Source organism: Melanostigma gelatinosum (genome assembly GCF_949748355.1).
Source record: "Melanostigma gelatinosum genome assembly, chromosome: 16".
NCBI classification, from domain to species: Eukaryota; Metazoa; Chordata; class Actinopteri; order Perciformes; family Zoarcidae; genus Melanostigma; species Melanostigma gelatinosum.
In genome coordinates, this window is record NC_136649.1 from 2,891,304 (window position 1) to 2,913,936 (window position 22,633).

A 22,633-nucleotide genomic window follows, 5' to 3' on the forward strand; every position below is an offset into this window, starting at 1 on the left:
TAAGTGTCTTCAATGTTATTTACGTGCCCCCAACACACACTCCTATCTGGACTTCTCTGAACTGGCTCCGACTTATGCCATCAGTCATTAGGCATAAAAGAGAATGAGCAGGGTAGATGGAACGGTTGTTTCACACTGAAGAATCATCTTCACAAATATAGACGATCTTTGTCAGCGGAGGAGACCACCGTCGCCTAGCAACCGGCTGCATCAAACTAGAGAGAGCACAACGTCCGCGTTAGCCCGCGAGCTAACCAGCGACGTGAAACAGGAACCAAACTTGACCGGTTATTCTTTTTTTTAAGGGGGGGGAAATGGTGAAACAGACGATACAGATATTTGTTCGCATTAAACCCTCTAAGAAAACTACAGGGGTAAGTGGACAACTGAAACAACATATACATAAAATGTGGTGTAACGCTATAGCGGTAATGCTGGGTTAGACCGGATGTTTATTTAAGCTAGCTGGCGTATCAATGAGGGCTCTCAAGTCATGAAGCACGTTGGTTTATATTCCCAGTTCAGAACGGCATTTGATCACAAAACAACAGGTTTGACCCGCTAAAAACACACCTGTAATGATGGCTCACTCCCTTCCATTAACGTTAAGTCTCCCAATAAATCAATTAACCCTTTAAATCATCTACTGTACAGCACCAGGGCCCTGGAACTGGCACAGCTGCATGGAATGCAATTCATGTTTTTTCTAATTACACCTGTGCTTTTCTTGCTGTGACATGGCAAAATATGTGAAAGTGCATATGACTAGCAGCCTAAAAACAATCAGAAGGTAAAGTGACCATACATTGTAAACCTCCTGCTAAATCGGTCTATTGGAGCAGAATATGCCAACAGCTAGTATTTTGTGCTGATGTTCAGTATGTTTACAAGTTTTCCTTGTTGCTCCATTCATTTCATTTCTGGATTAATGGAGACTCCTTTCCCCCCCACCACATTAGATATTCAAGTTGTTGTATTTGAATCAGTTCAGGTAAAGATGTTCCCAGTGACAACCAATGCAGGTTTTATACACACAATAAATATGTATTCTTTAAACTGCATCATACTCTTACTGAGCCAGAGTCAGATTTCTTAATTTAGGTGTCAAACTGGCGAGCTTGTACAATAATATCGACTAACCTACCGGTGTTTTTCTTTTTCTTTTTTTCCCCCACACATCCATATAAATGTTCACCTACTATCAGATGAGTGGCCTCTATATTGGATACAGATGTAAAAAAATATAAATAATAATATTATTGACAAACATCCCTGGTAGCACTCTCACTATTCTCCCTGGAACCCTGTTTATTGTCTGAGCGCAACAGCTGATGGACGAAATGATTAAATTACTTTGAGGGTTTCTGTGGCACTTCAGCGTGAGCTTGACAATATCCAGCAAAAATGAAATAAGCACAGCTTCCTCCTTGGGGGCTTTTTTTTAAAGGTTTCTGAGCAGAGCAGTGGTGGTCAGGAGGAGGTGACGCTGCCAGACTTAAGGGTGGAAAACAATCCAATCATTTAGGTCTTATCTTTTTATTCTCGAAACCCCTGGGGACCTGTAATTGCATCAGTGTCCGTCCGAAACATATGGGCTGCGGGTGTTTGGATTGACCCAGCCGGCCCTCGCTTTGAATGTGCTCCGCTGCTAGAGCTCAATCTATATCGGTTTAATGTTCCACAGCTTTTCTCCTCTCCCCTGGGGTGACGCTGAGCGGAGGTGATATTGCAGAGCTTGACCGGTACACTGTACACCGATCATAATTGCTTGTTTTCGTTCTATTGCTTTCCACAGGATGCATGCTTCATAAACTCCAGCTTTTTCATTTGAAGGCTTGCATTATCCAAACCACAAGTGGCCAAACTTATATTTTCGACAGTTTTTGTGTTTAAGTTGGGCTGCATGCACTGCATGATACCCCGTACCATAACGGTCAAAGAACATATAGGAGACAACGCTTTTAAAAGGGTAATGAATGCCTATGGCTACTCTAAAGTGCTGTCCAAATATTCTGGTAAACTAGCGCCCTGCCTTGCCCTGCGATGATGAACAGGAGTCCGTAAGTCTTGTCCCACCAGAGGACTGACTGCTGTTGTCTCTGGCTCCCTCAGGTGTACTCGGTGGACAACGAGGAGCCAACAGGTGCTTCTTTGGAGTTTCTGGTGCCCAGGGATGTGGCTGAGGGCTTTGTTAACAACAAGAGGGAGTGCTACAAGTTCAGGTAGAGCTGTATTTGTGTCTGTAAAGCCTGTGTTTGTATAGAGATGTTGTGTCTGGTGAGCAAAAGACAAATTTCCACCTTGGCAACAATAAAGATTCATCGTATGACATGATTCCATTTGCTAAATTTCTGAAATTGGCCGCCTAATTTGGTCAAAGTAAATTCAATTGCAGCGGTCTTTGAAGTCCACTACAATAATCTAAAATACCTGCCTGGCTGTACTGTAATACTCAGTATCACTAACACTGTATTTACCGTAGTGTTAGTGAAATACTATTGGACTGATAGCCAGTGAAAGCTTTGATATTTGCAGCTTTAAATACCTGAGAAAGGTTCTCTCATTTCCTGTGACCAAGCTGATCAGTTTCATCTTCTACGTAAAAAAAATCAGGAGTTTCTTTATAGAAATATAAATTTGATAAATAATAAATAAAACTGCATGCAGTCAACATGCAGTGTCTTTATAATATAAGTATAATCAGCTTCAGTCTTAAGTGGGTGCAGAACACCAGCAACGGCCACCAGTTGGGCAAAACAAGAATATTGTAGATGAGCAATAAAATCAGTAAGAGTGGAGCAACTGTGTAGTTTATGACGAATAAAGATATCATACAACATGTTTAACACTGGTAGTGAAAGCTGCAGCCTTATAGACTGTACCCTCCGGGCAGGGCCCATGCCACGCTACCAAGCCCTAAATCCACAGTCAGACAGCAGCGGACACCAAGAGCCTGTTGGAAACCACACAGTTTTATAATAGCCTGCGGAGGTTCCCTTGTGCCCTTATAGAAATAAAATGTCCACATTTAACAATCTTCCTGGGCGGACTCCTCTCACATCGCTCTCATCTTTCTGTGGGATAAAAACATGACGGGCTGAGACAGCTTTAGAAGACGGAATGATCAAATTCCTCCTCATCCACATGGGAAATTAAGCAGACGTGTGAGATAATCCATGAATGTATACGTTCTGTATGTTATGGTAGTAAATTACTAGAAAAAGCATTTCCTGCTGAAAATGCGTTGGAATGCTGAAAGCTGAAATTAATTGTGAAAAAATTGCTGAAAATTAAGAAATGGGAGACTATCTGTCTGAAAAAGCCCGAAAGCATTTAAACTGCACTGCTGAAAAACCTTCTCGTTGAAATGTCTAACTATGGTGTCTGTAGCTGAAAGTATGAGGAAGAAGAAGGCTTTGAAAGTATAAGAATAAGTAGTAGTAGAAGTCGCAGTTGGAGTAGAAGTATCATTAGTAGTAGAAGTATTAGTATTTAGAAGAAGTATTAGTATTTAGAAGAAGTAGTAGCCTAGTATCAGTAGTAGTAGTAGTAATATCTGTAGTAGTGGTCGTAGTATTTAATATAACAGTAGTAGTAGTAGTAGTAAAAGTAATGGCAGTATTTGAAGTAGCAGTAGTACTAGTAGCAGTCGTACTAATAGCTGTAGTAGTATTAGTACTGGTAGTAGCATGAATAGCAGTAGTAGCAGTTGTAGTATAAGTAATAGTAGTAGTGGTAGTAATAATGTTGATGGTAGCAGTAATAGCACTAGTAATAGTAGCAACAGAAAAAGTTGTAGTATAAGTAGTAGCAGCAGTAGTAGTAGTAATACTCGAAATATTAGCAGCAGTAGTAGTTGTCGCAGTATTAGTAAGAGCATTCATTTCAACAAAAAAGCCTAATTTTGAGCTAAATGTTTACATAGTTAATCCATGGGGCTTTTATTTTGAAAGGGTGGGGGGTGGGGGAGGGGAGACATAATCATGTTTGACACACATAAACAGAGGTTATTAAATGACAGGCTTCATCACAAGCAGTTCAGTTAGAATTCACTCTCTGGGGCTTTTATTTTGAAATGGGGTGTGGGGGAGAAGGGGAGAGGAGACAGAATCATAATGTTAGATAAACACAAACCTGTTATTAAATGACAGGCTCATCACAAGCATTTCAGTTAGGATTCATTCTGTGGGGCTTTTATTTTAAAATGGCGTGTGTGTGGGGGGGGGGGGGTGGAGGAGGGGGGAAAGATATAGAAATGGGGTACCGTGTTCTGTGGAAGATGTTTTTTAAGCAAAATTTAACATTGGTCTCTATGGAGCAGAAAGTTGGTTTTCCTCTCAATTAACGGCTTCCGTGTCAAATGTGGAAATCTGTGGGATTCCACAGTAATTTTTCTACGACAAGGACAATATTAGCTACTTTTACATCCAGAAATTATGCATGAAGAGTGAAGATTGTGGACACAGTGGCAAAACACAAATGTTTTTTTCACAAGAATCTCAAGCTGCTCTTCACTCTAGCGGTGACATCACGCACTCTAAGCTGTGCAATACACACCCATTATAAAGTCAGAAAAGGGCTGAAAAATCATAAAAGTTAAATTGCTGCAGTTCAAAAAGTTTAAAAGATATCGGAAAGCTGAATTACGCGGCAACATTTTAAAGTTGAAATGGTGTCTTTAGCTGAAAGTATGAGGAAGTTGAAGGATTTGAAAGTTGAAGAAGTTTAAGAGGATTTGAAAACCTTCTCCATAGAGATCCCATTCAAAAATAAAGTTGCTAAAAGCTTAATAATTCAAAAAGTTGAAAGGTTAGAAATAGAAAAAGTCATAGCAGAGATGAGCTTAACAGCATTCCAACAATAATAGATGTTCTGACCTCTTCTGTGCTTCTCACTTTTGTCCAGGTTCCTAAAGGTGTTTGATCAAGCTGTCCAACAAGAAGAGATATTTAATAACATTGCCAAACCAGTTGCCGACAGGTACAATCTTATTGTACTTCTCAAAATGACAAATGTAAATACAGGTTTATATTAATGCCATGTACATTGTGAAAGTTGATGTCTTTAAACTCCTTGTCAACCCTTAAAACGACCTACTTTGATTATCCCATTCACCCACCTGTGGCCAGCAGCGCTCAGCTCTCCATGCTAAGCTCAGGGCCACACAGGCTTTAAGCGTCCTTGTTGACAGGAAGTCAGTAAAGCTCAGCTTTCTTTTAAGATGGAAATGGAGGGTGTCTGTGATTTTTGGCTTGCTTTGCATACTTTAACCACTAAGTGGACCGAACTGGCAGGCGAGATGGCACACTGTGCCATCGTGAGTGTGAGAACATTTCCAAGCCACAACACAATGCTATGTTGTAGCTGCTCACTCATTTTGAGCTGTTGTTTCATCAGTCATGCATGAGGATCACATTCATTAGAGTAACCTGCAGAAAACTCTGGCCCTCAAGATAAACACTACAAGTATTTTGTTAGTACTGTTCAATTTAGGGAAATAGGGGTTCACTTGGGCCTGTTTTTAAATGTAAAAATGTAAAATATATTTTAGATACTGATATGCCAAATATATCTGGACGACTTTATTTGTAAAAGGCAGAATGAGAAAGTTTTTGCTAAAAACAAATAAGATAATTAATCCCTCTCCGTCATCACTTATGACCCACCAGAAGTGTGTGTATCTGCAGAGAGACCCTGCCCTCTGCCTGCCTTATTTTACCGTGTGCGGCACGTTTCTGGCCGTCTGCCCTTAAAAATGTAGTGACCAGGTGTCAGATCACAAGCACACATCCACGGGGAAGCTGCAAAAATAACTAACACAGATATCGCGAGACGAACCAACAGGCGGAGACAGCGCGTTCAAAAACTAGAGTTAATCCGGGATTGATGATCCTATAACACTCTTCAATCAAACTCAAAAACGAGCTGCAATGAATGCGGGCAATCGGCTCGAAGCTGTTGTATGAGACATTTCATACAATCTTGCCAAAAACTAAATGAAACTCCCCAAACTTTCCTTGCTTCTTGACCTCTAAGATTCCTCCCCACACAATTTTCACTCCATCTCAACAAACAGGCGTCTGTCAGAGCTTTACTCCTGGAGGAATTTCACTTGGAATTTCCTGTGATCAAATGTTGCTTGTGCTGTTGTTGTTGTTATGTGAACAAGGTTCCTCCTCTGTCGTCTTGTCTTAATTCAGCCCTACCACTTCCATTGCTCTCCAGGCTTCTTAGTCATAATAGGGGCTATTTGTGGAACCCCACAAGTGCTTTGCGTTATCTTTGCTATTAGAAGACGCATAAACAACATGGCGAGACGTCTGGATTGGCTGACTAAGGATTTGGATGTATTTGACCTGACTCACACAGGTTCACAGACTTGGGTATTGGGTTCCGCTCCCCAGCCAACCCTTTAACAGTCCCCCCTTTGTTGTGGCAGATGGTAAACATCAGGTTAAAAAGTTTCAGTCACAACCATGTCTGTCTTGCCATATCAACTTGAGATTGGCGTCTTTTCGCCGTTGGTATGACTGTAACGTCTAGCCTAGAGGACACTAGTCACCCTGTCTAGCCATGACCAATCTGTCTCTCCAATCAGAAATTTATAAGTCCACTGTCAGTTCCTTGCCCTCTTCTGCAGGATGTCTGTTTATACACTGAATGTTCTGAATTCCACAGAGTTTTAACCTTTTAAATCCAGTCTCACCACAGTGACTAAAAGAAAGAAGGGAATGGAAGGAGTAATTCAGCCTGGTCAGCCCCCATTTGGAATTGAAATAAGTTGCCTTCAAACACAATCACAGGAATAGGCCAAGACTTGTATCCTTGCCACAAAAAGTATTGAAAGAGATTCTGAAAGGAACTTCATCTGGGACTGACGTAGACCAAGTTATGTGAAGCCCAGCTGGTGTGCTGATAACTTGTGAAGCTGATGTTGATATTGACATGGTCCCAGTTACAGAAGCACGTCTGGTTACAGTAATCACAAACGAAATCTAATTTTGACTGACTGAATGTTTTTCCTAAAGCCCCCGTAGTCTTGAAACATTTATTCAGGTTTAGTCAGGAGTTTCGGCCATCACCGCACCAAAACTCATGCAGGCAGGCGCCAATCCTCTCAACGAGCAATAACTGTCAGGTTGTTGTTGTTTTGGTCGGTACTTTGTCATACTCGGCGCACATCAAGTTTCGCCGAAAACTCTAACCCGTTTACTTGCCCAAACCAGTAATTTCAGCCCCAGTTTAAAAACAAACCAGCATTAATAGCTCCAGTAGAGGAACAACCACCGTAATGATGTCGGGCTGGCAAGGCAAACCCTCTGTCTGTGTTGTAATCCCATTTCACAAGGCTGTGAAACCTGTAGCCCAAGTTCAAAGAAGAACGGGGCTCTGTTGAGTTTTATCCTCAACCCTGCTACCTCAAAAGATTGGACTTCTCATAAGAAAAATAACAGGAAGAAAAAGGATCTTCTGGAAGGCGAGTTGCCAATCTCCAGGAAAGCTGAGGTGTAAACATGAACAAGCATTGGGAAACGCCCAAGCTTTAGTGGCAGGGTCGAGGCCGCAACATTAGCACTGACATTAAACTAAACACAAAGCCTGTGTCTTTTCTCCCCGCTGCCAATCAATGACCATGACTCACCCTAAGATTAAATGGACGCCCAATGACCGTCCAACCAACCACCATTCTCATAAGTGGACGCGGTGTTTTATATAAACTGACATGCAGTTTTTCCCCCTCACCAGTCTCATGCAGGGTGTGGAATTGTACAGTACATAGAAAGGTAAACCCACACACTGCTAAACCCACACACTGCTCTAATACTAGGTTGGCAATTCCATTAGAATAAGCGAGAGGCTTAGATTTGTTTATAATTCATCTAAAAAAATATAGTGTCAAAATATCCTTTTCCTTACAATTGGCAAGTCTTGAGCACCATTTATCCTCACATTTGATCCATGCTTGTGTGTCAGGCCCCTCTGTCATTTGGCTTTTTCTTCCTGGTTTATTTCCAGGACTATAGAACAGAAGTTTTTTTTAATGACATTTTTTTTAGCAAATTTATCCTACCTCATTTGACCACCACTATTTTGGGTTTTCTTTCATTCAAACAAAGCTAGATACCATTGGTTTCCATGGCCCTGTGCACGTGCAGAAGGGGCAGTTCAGTGCCAAACTAAAATTTACCAGGCCCTGCCTAGTTGAGTGGTGTTTTGGGCCTTTTTCCTTCGCTCATACTTCGATACATTCCTCCCTCACCAGCAGATGTCTGTCGCCATTGCAGTTCTATTTCATCCTTACTGACCGCCAGAGGCAGTGCTTAACACTGGATGTATTCCGTCTCGCGCATGCGCAGGTCGAATATTTATATCAACAAAGTCACTCGTGACCTCAGGTGACTCCCGTCGTCTATAAGTTCCGGTGTCATCCTGAGTTCAGTCCTTTTTTTCTTCTCGCTACGCAGGTTGACTACCATGGTAGTCGAAAAAATATATATTTTGTCTAAGAGCAAGATATGTTAAAGTTTGTCGCGGTAGCCTTGTGACCACCGGTCGGGGTTGCGGATCTTCGCCCTCCAAAGGCTGCGACAAGCGGTCCCTCTCGGGAGGGAGCGGCGTCGGCGCCGTACGGACCATCGAGCCCGAGTCTGGGTCTGGCGGACCCAAATGGGCAGCAATCGGTGAGATCGACTGACATTGTTGAAACCATTGTTCGTTGTTGTTCCTCGGTTTGCAGAGCGTTCCGCTCTAGCTAATCGAGTGGCGGGCTAACGTGAGCGGGGTACGCTGTCGGGCCGCCCGTCACAGTAAACATAAGCGGCCGGATCAGGAGCGTTCACCGGCTTATTAGACTGAGCTGATACTCGGGGGTGTCTAAGCTAAATACTCTGATTGTGTCCATTAATTGTTGTGAGAACATTACGGCCATATCAGTTAGCGGATATCACAGTTAGCGGAGTGCCCTCGCTCAGGCTAACTGGTAGCACACCAGGAGTTCCAGCAACTATCTATCGTATCTACTATTATCTGCAGCAACTATCCTAGTGAAGAAAGTGTCCTCGCTCCCCTCTCACTAGAAGGACGGTGTTATTTACCTATTTTCACAGTGGCAGGGTGCTCTCGCTCATGCTAACTGGTGGGACACCAATATCTACAGCAGTTATCCAAGTGAGGAGTGTCCTCGCTCCCCTCTTGCTAGAAGGACTGTTCTCCTGACCTGTTTTCACAGTGGCAGAGTGCTCTCGCTCAGGCTAACTGGTGGGACACCGATATCTACAGCAATTATCCAAGTGAGGAGTGTCCTCGCTCCCCTCTTGCTAGAAGGACTGTTCTCCTGACCTGTTTTCACAGTGGCAGACTGCTCTCGCTCAGGCTAACTGGTGGGACACCAATATCTACAGCAATTCTCCAAGTGAAGAGTGTCCTCGCTCCCCTCTCGCTAGAAGGACTGTTCTCCTGACCTGTTTTCACAGTGGCAGAGTGCTCTCGCTCAGGCTAACTGGTGGGACACCAATATCGCCAGCAACTATCTGAGTTAAGAGAGTGTCCTCGCTCCCCTCTCACTGACTGTCCCCGGCCGCTCTCAAACATTCAGCAGAGCATCCGCTCAGACTGGCCTAGAGAGTCGGCCATGTTTGACTTTCCCGGCTGTAGGACCTGTATGGCTCCTCTGCAGCCTGATGATGGCCATGGCCTCTGCCCCGCTTGCCTTGGCATCGAGCATCTGAGGGAGGGCCTCTCTGAGAACCCATGCATGAACTGTGGCATCATGCCTCGAGCAGTAAGGACTGCTAGGCTCGCCGAGGCGGAGCACCTGACTGGTATGGTCGACCTCCCCCTGTCGGGTCAGTTGAATCCAGCCCTACCTACCCGTTCCAAGCGCAGGGCCGCAGAAACTGCAGGGGCTCCCTCCAAGAGGGCTAAACCCAGCGGGCTGTCTTCTAGAGTGGATCTGCTGACCTCCGAGCTAGCTCAGATGAAGTCGCTTCTACTGGCCCTCCAACCCAGTGTAGGGGGGGCTGAAGCGCCAGATCCACCCGCGGCTGAGCTTTGCTCAGAGGAGGACGTGATGTCACTGGCGGCGTCAGCCACGCTCTTTACTGAGTACAGTGAAGAGCAGCCCTCCCAGGCTTCTGGACCTGCCTCCCGTTCCTCAGCTCAGGGCTCTTCGGAGGGTGCAGTCGATAGCTCCATGGGGTCTGTCATTCGCATGGCACTGGCACGCCTGCATTTAGATACGCAGCAGCCGGAACCCCAGCCTGCGAGTGCCTTCTTCAGGCGTGTTCTCGCCCCTACCACCTTTGCTGTTCCGCCCTCCGAGGAATATCTGAGGGAGCTACATGCATGCTGGAGGGACACCGGGGCTCTGTCCCATCTTACATCAGAGGGCCGAACCCTGGCGGCCATGCAGGACGCGGCAAAGTTTGGCCTCACCCGTATGCCAGCTGTTGAGCCGACTATTGCGTCCCTCATAGTTTCCCCTGAGGAGACCCTGAGGCCCGATGCCAGGTGCCCTCGACCCCAATGTCGGGTCACGGATGACATGTTATCCAGGGCTTATGACACAGCAGCACGCATGGGTCGTATTGGCAACTCCCTCTCCCACCTCATGCTTGCCCTCTCAGCTTCTCTGCAGCAGTCTACTTCCGATGCCTCCGCAACCAGCCTCAGTGATGCCTCACTGCAGGCGTTTGCGCTCATGTCGAGGGAACTTGGACGGCTGATGTCCACCCTGGTCCAGACTCGCCGCCAGGTTTGGCTGGCGCAGTCACCCCTCTCTGAGGCATGTAGGAGGACCCTCCGTACTCTCCCAGTGGAACCGGGTGAGCTGTTTGGGTCAGCTGCTATACAGGCGCTTCAGCAGACTGTTGAAGCTAGCCAGACCAGGCGGCAGTTTTCTGGTCTTCGCAGGGACATGCCCGCACCCCGCAGACGTAGGGGTCCTACTCTATCCACCCGGGGCCATTTTCAGCCCCCGGCTCACCCCAGTAGTCGCCACAGGCCTCAGCGTACCGCTGGGAGGCCGGACCGCTACCCACAAAACCCTACCTACGTTGCCCCTAGACAACCTCCGGACTTGGGGACTACCAGGCCCCCCCCCCGAGCCTCGAGAGGCAGGGGGTACAGGAGATGATGTCTCCCGGCCGGCTGTCGGTTATTTCTCCCAGCAGCACATCAGCTACTGGGCAGCTCATGCTTTAGACCCCTGGGTGGTGTCCACCCTAACCCGGGGGTACAAGCTTCAGTTCCGACGCCGGCCACCAACCTCCAGCCGGGTCAAAATGACCAGTATCTCCGATCCGGTAAAATCCCTAGCCCTGAACCAGGAGTTAGCCACGCTCCTGGTCAAGGGTGCAATCGAGAGGGTGGACCCCCGGTCATAGCCCGGGGGGTTCTACTCAACTTACTTTCTGGTGGAAAAGAGAGGCGGTGGACTGCGCCCAATCCTGGACCTGAGGGGACTAAACAAGTTCCTGAGGGTCTTGCCATTTCACATGCTGACCACAGCAGACGTCCTTCGGGCGGTTTCCAGGGGAGACTGGTTCACGTCTGTCGACCTGGAGGATGCCTATTTCCATGTTCCCATCGTACCTCACCACAGGCGGTTTCTTCGCTTCGCCTTTCAAGGCGGTCACTTCCAGTTCAGGGTGCTCCCATTCGGGCTCTCCCTCTCCCCACGGGTGTTCACAAGGTGTGTCGCTGCTGCCCTCTCCCCCCTGCAATCACAGGGCATGAGAATACTGCCGTACTTGGACGATTGGCTGATCTGTGCGCCATCCCAGCTTCAGGCGGCGCAGGACACTGCTCGCCTTCTTTCTCACGCGGCCCGGTCGGGCCTCAGGGTAAACATGGAGAAGAGCTCCCTGAGCCCTTCTCAGAGCATCACCTTCATTGGTGTGGCTCTGGATACAGTCACTATGAGTGCCTGTCCGTCACCCCGAAGGGTGGACGATATCCTCCACAGCCTCTCTCCCTTCCAAGGGGGCAGGCGGGTGCCCTACATTCTTTTTCTCCGCCTATTGGGCAAACTGACAGCTGCCTCGGCGGTCGTTCCATTAGGGTTACTGTCACTGCGACCCCTGCAGAGATGGCTGAACAGCTTTCACTTGGATGCCAGGTGGCACAAACACAGGGCAATAGTAGTATCGGAGCAGTGCCTACTCGCCCTATCCCCATGGAGGGAGAGGGCATACCTGACGAAGGGTGTCCCCATGGGTTCGGTCCCATTCCGCAGAGAGGTGGTCACAACAGATGCCTGCCTCTCAGGATGGGGTGCAGTGTGGCAGAACAGGACTGCTCAGGGGCAGTGGTCTGCTCAAGACCACATAGAGCATGTCAATGTTCTAGAGCTACGGGCTGTGCACCTAGCGCTCAAGCATTTTCTGCCATACTTGAGGGGCAAGCATGTGCTTGTCCGGTCGGACAACACCTCGGCGGTGTTTCACATCAACCATCAAGGGGGCACCAGATCTGCAGAATTGCTATGGGTAGCCCGTGCCCTTCTCACCTGGGCTGCCCCTCGTCTTACCAGCCTTCGGGCAATGTACCTACCAGGGGAACGGAACCAGGTCGCAGATTTTCTGTCCCGTCACAAGCCTCCACCGGGGGAGTGGCGGCTCCATCCAGAGGTGGTGCAGAGCATTTGGGGTCTCTTCGGCAGAGCAGAGGTGGATCTCTTTGCCTCGGAGAGGTCGACCCACTGTCCCCATTGGTTCTCCCTGACGGAGAGGACCAGTCCTCTGGGTCAGGATGCCCTGGCTCACACGTGGCCACAGGGGCTTCTTTATGCCTTTCCACCGGTCCCTCTGATCTTGCCAACACTTCTCAGAGTCCTTCAAGAGGGCCACATACTCTTGTTAGTGGCCCCCTTATGGCCAGCCAGGATCTGGTTCTCCCTACTGCACAGACTCTGCTGCAGGACACCCTGGCACCTCCCCGACAGGAGGGATCTCCTGTCGCAACTAGGGGGTCAGATTTGGCATCCCAATCCCAGCCGCCTCCAACTATGGGTCTGGCCGCTGGAGGGCCCGACCAGCTGCTGACTGGCTGCATAGAGCCAGTCAGAAGAACTATCCTGAATGCCAGGGCACCATCTACCCGGCTGCAGTACGAAAACAGGTGGGGACTGTTTTCTGACTGGTGTGTGGTTCGGAACAAGGACCCGGTGCAGTGCCCCGTACCTGTTGTACTTGAGTTTCTGCAGTCCCTGTTAGATAAGGGCCGGTCTCCCGCTACCCTGAGGGTGTACGTGGCCGCTCTTTCATGGCACCATGCTAGGGTCGACAATGGCACAGTAGGGAGCCACAGACTGGTGTCCCTCTTCCTAAAGGGAGCTCGGCGGTTGCGTCCCCCAAACGCCCCGAAGGCCCCGGCATGGGACCTACATTTGGTATTGGACACCCTGTGCTTGCCTCCTTTTGAACCCCTGGCACGGGCAGAGCCGAGATGGCTGGCAACCAAAACGGTGTTTCTCCTCGCCATCACTTCGGCTAAACGCGTAGGCGAGCTGCATGCCCTGTCGGTGAGTGAATCGTGTCTGAGGTGGAACTCAGATGGATCGGGGGTTACTTTGTGGCCTAATGCAGCGTTTCTCCCAAAGGTGCTGACACGCTCTCATATCAACCAGCCTATCCAGCTTGCGGAGTTTGACCCCCCATCGGGAGAGGAGAGGTCAAGGCTGCTGTGCCCGGTGCGGGCCCTCCGAGCTTATGTGGAGGCCACCGCTTGCATACGGCGGTCGGAGCAGCTCTTTGTCAGTTATGGTGGGCCTAAGAAGGGCTGTGCTCTTTCGAAACAGCGCCTGTCCCACTGGATAGTGGAAGCCATTGCCCAGGCATACAAGGCGAGCGACCGTCCGCTACCATCCGGAGTGAGGGGCCACTCTACCAGGAGTGTCTCCACGTCATGGGCAGCCCTGAGAGGTGTGCCAGTGGAGGATATATGTGCTGCGGCCTCATGGGCCTCACCGAGCACATTCACCAGACACTACAGAGTGAACGTTGCCACCCCTCACCCACTGGGGAGGGTTCTTTGGCCAGCTTCCTCTGCCTGAACTATACAAGGTGGGTACTTGTGATTCCTCGTGACTCTTTTGGTATAAGTCATCCAGTGTTAAGCACTGCCTCTGGCGGTCAGTAAGGATGAAATAGAACGAAAGTTACGAACGTAACTACGGTTCTATGAATCCTGGATGACCGCCAGAGTTCTTGGTCACTCGGAATCCCGTGAACTCGCGAGAAGATTCCATAGGACTGAACTCAGGATGACACCGGAACTTATAGACGACGGGAGTCACCTGAGGTCACGAGTGACTTTGTTGATATAAATATTCGACCTGCGCATGCGCGAGACGGAATACATCCAGTGTTAAGCACTGCCTCTGGCGGTCATCCAGGATTCATAGAACCGTAGTTACGTTCGTAACTTTCGTTCTCCAGTCACTGCTATCCTTTCCTGTGGATTTAAAGTGTCAGATTCAATTTACTCAGACTTTCGGCGTCTGCTTGGGGATATACTTGACTGTCCCTTGCACTCTTACAAATTAACATAGTGACGATATTGGAGGCACACGGTGTAAATTATTTACAGACTAAGCTTTTTGCAAGTCATTACATGTTCACCTCAGTGAGACTGTATTTCTAGAGAATTTCTGATTCAATTCCAGCCAGCGACCTTTTTTGCATGTCATACCCTTCTCTCTCTCCCACCGCTTCTCTATCACTATCCACTGAAGGTCGAAATGCCCTCATAAATCTTTAAAACCCAAAAATGGATATGGCAGAAAGCAATATTCATAAAATTGTGTATTAAATCTCTTTATCTGTGTGTGTGTGTGTGTGTGTGCGTATGCATGCAGTGTGTTGGCTGGGTATAATGGCACTATATTTGCCTATGGCCAGACGGGAAGTGGGAAGACCTTCACCATCTCAGGAGGGGCCGAGCGCTACAGCGACCGTGGCATTATTCCCCGCACCATCTCCTACCTGTTCGAACGCTTCTCCCAGGTCAGCACGGCATTTAAGATAAGTTTCACTGGCACAATAAGGCCATGGCCAATACTAGCTGACATGAAATAATAATCAACACTTGCCCAATGGAGACATATTCCTGCAGACCTTGTCATCGATCTCATCGACTGTATTCTATAGTCGATGAGATTGATGACAAAGCTGCCTTGTTTTATTTCCAGTTCCATCCTCTACTTCTTCTACTTTGTATACAGCCAGGCGTAGCCTACAGCGCCAACTTCTGACCGAACTACGGTACTCTGTAGCCAAGTATAGCGGCTCCAAACTAGTTGATGGCACCGCGCCTATAATTAGCATTACGTTTTTTTCCCGACATTTCAAAAGTTTGCTTAAAATTCACTTGACAATTGAATGGAAACACAGCTACTGAATACAAGCAACATGTAAAATAGTACTATACTGTCTCTCTCAGCCATCCTTCTTTTCCCTGTGCTGCAAAGCATCTCAATTTAAAACCTCTGTATGCACCCAGTCCAGTTTAACATTCTGTATTGTATGCTCCACAGGACAGCAGTATGGTTTACACCACACACATTTCCTACTTGGAGATCTACAACGAGATGGGATATGACCTTCTGGATTCCCGACATGAAGCATCTCGACTGGAGGACCTACCGTTAGTGTTCTTTTTAATACCAGTGGTGGGCCGTCAGGGCCTGCAAGGCCTTCTCTGCTGGCCGAAACAGAATCACAAAGTTATCGATTTTATAATTTAATAATTTTTCTTAAATACACGTATATACATGTATTATAATTTATAAAAATATTTTTCCCATCATCTTATTTTCTCATTGCACAGCTACTGTCTTCCTCAGTTGCTCTGCTTCCAGTGCAGCTTGTTTTAAGTAGAGCTTTTATCCAATCAGATCTCACCTCTGCTGTCTGTGCAGGACAGCAGTGAAGGCCCAGGTATAAAATGCACGGCCCGCCACTGTTTAATACTGTAACTTTTACTACGTGGATGCTACTGTACAGACATCCAGTTATATTTGAAAAAGTCAAAACCGTTAGAGCCATATATCTAACCTTGTGGAGTGATAGATAGAAAAGAGCAATCACCCCCTCCATTATTCTCCTAAACAGCCGTTTGTCAGCCTGGCCTAGAGTCGTGGTGCGGTGAAATCTTGAAGTATTTACCACCTCACTACGAACTGCCAACTGACATAATGAGACTGTGGGACAGCAATGGATGCGGTCGACCTGGTGGCAGACTCTGCCACTGGAGTGGAGAGCAGGAGGGTCATGTGGAGAAATTGCTTTTCATAGCTAGTCTCTGCCGCTGGTCAGATTTTATTTTTTACATTTTTAATTAGTTTGTGTCCATCTTTCTTTGTCATTATCAATTCCATCTCTCTGGAGGTTTGTCTGTGTATGATTCTTTCTTTTTTTTTTGTCAAACTCAATACTTACTTATTTCAAACGAGACTTTGGCCCTCCAGGCACAACATCGTCTCAGTACATCATTTTGGTGTTTGTCTTGTATTTTCTTGTACCAGTTCCATTTAAGTTGAAGCAGAGGATCCAGCTCAAGGTTTAGATACCCACAAATCACAGTCTTCTGGAAATAGACAGTGCCCCATGTTAACCATGCTGTGGCCACACTTGCTGATTCAAGAAGAAGCTGTGGCACTGACAAATTTCAATCTTCTTGCCTTTCCCTACATTCCCCTTCTCTTTTTTCTTACATTCTTGGACTCATTTTTGTTCCTGTTTTACTTATTCTCGTCTCATCTATGCATTATTTCCATCATAACATAATTGTCCACATGTGTTCGCCAGTCATTCCACCCTCTTTGACATCTCAATCCAGTAGCCATACTGTCAAAACCCTGGTGGCATGAAGGAAATGATATGGTGAGATCATAGGAGTCCTTTCTGTTACGGTCAGTTGTTCTGGACCCATGCGCAGACACCGGGACAACAGGGTAGGTGAAATAAAAGGTTTTATTTCGTTTGTTCGTGGAGCCGGTGGAACATGCAGGTCGGAAGGTGAGGCGGTGTGAGTGGCGGCGGCTGGGCGGTGACGTGGCACAGGAATCTTAGAGCACAAGAAAAACACAAGTTAGTTGCCAGATCGGGAAAACAAAGCGAACTAACTGGTGAGACGAGGTAAAACTCAGAGGGGCCGAGGCTGTAGCTACCACTGAGCTGAAGAAACAATCTGGCGATGAGACTGAAGGAAGCTGGGTCTGTGATGATGATCTGATTGTTGGCAGGTGTGGAGATGAGCCCAGGTGCCGATGATTGAAGCCGCGCCCATGCCATACACACGCACGCACACACACACACACACACTGACAGAGAGTACAGAGGGGAGACACCGACACGAGCTGAGGTCACAGCGGAGCCGTGACACCTTTCAGCCCCATCTGTCCAAGCACACTGTGTTTTAGAAGGCTTGATGTGGCCAAGAACCAATCACCTGTTTGTTTTGAGCTGCAGGGCCTGGCAGTTATCAAGTTATGAACCCCCGGAAAGATAAAGCACACGTGTCAAACTGGGTCGCAGCCCACACTGACTCGCAGATGTGGTTTGTTTGGATTTAGAGCAGAGCAAGGCGATGGAAGGGAAGTGGATGACATAACTGACATAATTGCTTTTTCATAATTGCTTTAGTGTTGGGATTATTTGGGTTTGGCTCAGATTTGTCCTGCTTTGTCATTTTTTTAATTCATGTTTTCAAGTAGATTTATTATACATGAAATGTCCTTAAAACATTTCTTTTTCTTTTGCAGTAAGGTACTGATCATGGAAGATCCAGACCAGAAGATCCATCTGAGGAACCTGTCCCTGCAGCAGTCAGCCAATGAGGAGGAAGCTCTGAACCTGCTCTTCCTGGGTGACACCAATCGCATGATTGCAGAGGTGAGAAAGAGGAATGTATGATGGGACATCCACTTTTTAATTCTATGTATTAATGCACACAGACTGTATATATTCAGGATAAGCCCCTTGAGATGGGTCATCTCATTTTTCGAGTGGGTCATACACAAAATACTAACAATCAAAGCAACAGATGAAAACTGTTGCACATACAAACAACACAAACGGACTACACAAAAAAAATACAACAGTTAACTAGCTACAAAGTAGCCAAGGACATATTCATCAATTGACATTACTTAAACATGTACAATTAAGCTGCTAAATTTGTGTTGATTTTGTCGGTCCCTGTGGACAAAAGGGCTGATGTTTCAGAGCACCAAAGTCCCTTTCGAAAACTTCTAATTTTACTGCAGTCCGGGTTCTAGATCTCCTACCCGCCTCCCTTCCCTCCAGCGGGCCCAGCAATACGGCCTGGGCCTCCAGCAGCGTGGTGTCTGTATGTCAAAGCTCTGCTTCTGCGCCAATATTCTCGTTGATGGTCTCGTTTACTCAGGTGTAGGTCATATAGAGGCATCCGTTTTAAAATGAGACTATATCATAAGCAGTTAAAAGGTCCTCACAGTAACTTGACGGCAAAGATTCGTTTTAGAAGCATTTTGACAAACAACATCAGTGTAATCCAAAATTGGTGATATAAGTTGTGTACAAACAGTATAAAACAATATCTAACATCTTTATAGAACACCAAGTCCAATATCTGAGTTGAGCCATAGGCCCAAGTATTTAATTCTATCTATTTTACAGAAAATAACTACCATCACATGTTATAGCTAAAAATATGATTTGGATTTGAGGCTCTTGTTTTTCCAATGACCTTACACAATTCACACACCATACAGTAGTAAGGATTGTAGTCAGTATGCAAAAATCCCTGACCACTTCCAGGATAAGTGACATGAATGTTATTTTTTGTCCACAAATTCAATATGCACTCTAAAGGCTACCTTAAGACCCTTCTGAAATAGTGTTTTGGTCCCCTGTGGTCCCCCCCCCCCCCCCCCAGTAAAACTAAGCATTCTCTCTGTAATTTCTGTTTATGTTGCGGTGGTTCTTTTCTTCACACAGACACCCAGACTCCCCAGGCTGATGAGACATGTGGTGGGTCAGCTTTTGCTTTGCAACCTGAGGTTTGGAGCAAAGGGCTGATCTCACCTTGTTTACTCTTGTTGCTAGTTTGTAAGTAAATAACAGACAGTAAAAGTGAACTGCATGGTCGGGTTTCAATCAGATACTTGCTTTTGCATTTCTGACGAGTATTCCAATGTCAGTTTTTGATGTGGCTGGGAGTCGTGCATGGAGCAAAACCAATCCAGAGGACATCGTTGTGGGCTCCAAGATGGAATTTCTCCAGAACATGGAAATGGGTTTTGGAGGTAGTACAGTCACGTAAGGTTTTGCCAAAACAATAACTAATTTGTTTTTCGTTCACCTTGAGGACACACTGTTGTAAAACCTGGGGGGATATTTCAGTGGAAACACATTCTGTTGATCAGACAATCGAGGCGTCTCACAGTTCACTACAGTCCACCCACACGGTGAACTCATCCTCTCTGGGACTTCTTCACCAGAAGGATACTCTTGAGTCACAAGCAAACAAAGAACCATCAACAAACTCAATTTGTCACCGCCAGAGTCATCCCAGAAGTCCTTGCTCCACATAGACGTCGAATGAAGTTAACACTTGTGCTTTCTTTCTTCTCTTGCTCCCAGCCATGTGGATAAAAGATGACACATCCGTTGAAGCTGCACTCGACAGATCATGAACTCACTCGCTTTGAGACTTGGCAATCCCCTCTCCACTTTTATTGGACAGGAAATAAAGTACACCTTCTAAACTCCTCACCCTTCCTTCAACCTCACCAGGAAACGTTTCCTCTCATCTGCTCTGTTTTTCTCTCTCCGTCCCCGTTTCACATGTAGGCCTGGATCTTTTCCTCTTTCTACATCCTAACTGCCTGCTGAACTTGTACAGTCCATAGCAGGTGGTCTGAATGAAACTTCACTTTTAATCTTTTGACTCAGCAATCTCTTAGTGTTTCAGGGTTTGTAGCACCACAGTGAACCTTTATGTGTGTGGTTAGCATGTGGTGCATGTAAGATCGACATGCGGTTAATTGAGAACACAGGAGAATACAGGAAGTGACTTCAAAGAGCTTGAACTGTCCTGCTGGTATATTTTCACAGCTAAGGCATACCTAAATGTCCCTGTGTGGACACTATTTCCTCTGTAGACATGATACACACATTTTGTAACCATTTCAATAGACATGCTGTGCTCAGTGTGCTCTCGTCCGTACTATTTTATACTTTTGAGTTTGTATAGGACTCCTAAAGAAATGTTTATATTATATCTGGTGATATCAAAATTAAGTTATTATCACGCACAATTCACACACGTCAAAGCTTACCCAAACTGTCTCTCAGTATGGACACAATACCGCTCAGAGATGAGAGCCAACAGTCACTTCTTATCAATGGACTGCTGCCTGTATATTTGAATACTTTTAACTGTCATCCATAAATGCTGCTATCAATTTCCACTGTAGGACTTGCAATAACAGTCACTTACTGCATATGTCACACTACGACTGATGTTTTTTAAATGGACATTTTAGAAATTGCTGGTTCAGCATTCCAAGTATTGTTCTTTGAATCTTTATTGTCGGAATGCGGATTCAGCATTCCAAGTATTGTTCTTCGAATCTTTATTCAACTTCTTCCGTACGTTTTTTGGCATGCACCTCCTTCCACATTTTTTAAGCTACAGAAACAGTTTGAATTTTAAAATGTTCAGCTGTTTAAGGACATGCCTGTTATGACTTTTCATGTTTCTAACCTGTAAACATTTTTGAATTATTAAGCTTTTTGCACATTCTTTTCTGAATTCGATCTCTATGGAGAGATTCTTTAAATCCTCTTAAACATCTTCAACTTTCAAATCCTTCTTCTTCCTCATACTTTCAGCTACAGACACCATTTCTACTTTAAAATGTTGAGAAATCCCTGAGCTATTATTGTATGTTATAAGCGTTTTGATATCTTTTACACTTTTTGAACTGTTACATTTGAACTTTCATGATTTTTCCCGTAATTTTCTGCTTTTATGATGGGTGTGTATTGCGCAGTTCAGAGTGTCATCGCTAGAAGGAAGAGGAGCTTCAGAATCTTGTGAAAAAAATTTCTATATTGGCACAGACTCCACAATTTTCACTCTTCATGCATCATTTTTGGTAGAAAAGTAGCTAATCGTGTCCTTGTCGTAGACAAATGACTGTGGAATCCAACAGATTTACACATTTGGCACAAGAGTCTCTAATTGAGAGGAAAACCAACTATCTGCTCCATAGAGACCAATGTTAATTCTTACTTCAAAAGAATCTTGCTCAGACAACCGTACAACATTTCTAGATCGCCAGTGAAGCCACATTTTTTAGACTACAGACACAATTTTCACATGGTCTGTTCGTCAAGTCATCCTTCCTCTCCAGTTCTAATATCGGAGCAATAGGAGCTACGGTTATGGGGGTTTTGAGGATTTGTTTGACAGGTGTTTCACAGTTTTATCTCCATGTAAAGGCTGCAGGCACACAGGTGTTTTTGATTGAGCTAATTAGTGAAGTTGATCAACACATTGACACACACGCACACACTGACACACGCACAGACACACATGACTTGGAGATATTCAGGGAAAGATCATGAGACCTCCTGTCTCTGTCTCACTCACTCCATCTAACTGTCTGCCTCCCTCTCTCTCCCAGTCACTCACTAAGTCCATCTAACTCTGTCTACCTGTCTGTCTCTCTCCCACTCACTCACTCCATCTAACTGTCTGCCTCCCTCTCTCTCCCAGTCACTCACTAAGTCCATCTAACTCTGTCTACCTGTCTGTCTCTCTCCCACTCACTCAGTCCATCTAACTGTCTGTCTGCCTGTCTCTCTCTCCCACTCACTCACTCAGTCCACATAACTGTCTGTCTGCCTGTCTCTCTCTCCCACTCACTCACTCAGTCCATCTAACTCTCTGTCTGCCTGTCTGTCTTTCTCCCTCTCGCACACTCACTCAATCTTTCTCTCTCTGTCTGTCTCAGGCTCTCTTTCTCTCTCTCTTTTTCTTTCTTTCTGTCTATATCTGTCTGCGTGTCTCTCTTTCTCCTTCTCCCTCTCCCTCCCTCTCTCTTACTCACTATGTCTCTCTCTCCTCTCTCTCTCGCTCTCTCTTTCTGTCTGTGTCTCTCTCTCTCTCTCTCTCTCTCTCTCTCTCGCTCTCTCTCTCTCTCTCTCTCTCTCTCTGTGTCTCTCTCATACAGTCACTCAGGTCTTAGAGATTTTTAGAGGACTTTTCCCCTTTCACCACCCACCCCGCATTTCAAAATAAAAGCCCCACAGAGTGAATTCTAACTGGAATGCTTGCGATTAAGCCTGTCATTTAACAACCTCAGTATATGTGTGTCAAACATTATGATTCTGTCTCCTCTCCCCCACTCAGCCCACCCTTTCAAAATAAAAGCCCTACAGAGTGAATTCTAACTGAAATGCTTGTGATGAAGCCTGTCATTTAATAACCTCTGTTTGTGTGTTTCAAACATTCTGATTCTGTCTCCTCTCCTCCTCCCTCCCCCACCCAGCCCCACCCTTTCAAAATAAAAGCCCCATGGATTAACTGTATTTAAACATTAAGCTCAAAATGAAATACTGCTACCACCAATATTATCACT

General features: G+C 46.1%; 1 protein-coding gene across 1 annotated transcript in view; it reads left to right on the forward strand.

Moving 5' to 3' along the window:
- Positions 1–314: 314 nt before the first annotated feature.
- Positions 315–22,633, forward strand: part of kif6 (kinesin family member 6) — a gene marked incomplete at both ends in the record, with an annotated part of 98,539 nt that continues 76,220 nt past the window's right edge. Inside the window, 6 exons of the mRNA XM_079286088.1 lie at positions 315–374; positions 2,113–2,222; positions 4,906–4,980; positions 14,858–15,005; positions 15,536–15,645; positions 17,765–17,894. Of these exons, the coding sequence (XP_079142214.1) occupies positions 315–374; positions 2,113–2,222; positions 4,906–4,980; positions 14,858–15,005; positions 15,536–15,645; positions 17,765–17,894 (633 nt within the window). The remainder of the gene's footprint in view (positions 375–2,112; positions 2,223–4,905; positions 4,981–14,857; positions 15,006–15,535; positions 15,646–17,764; positions 17,895–22,633) is intronic.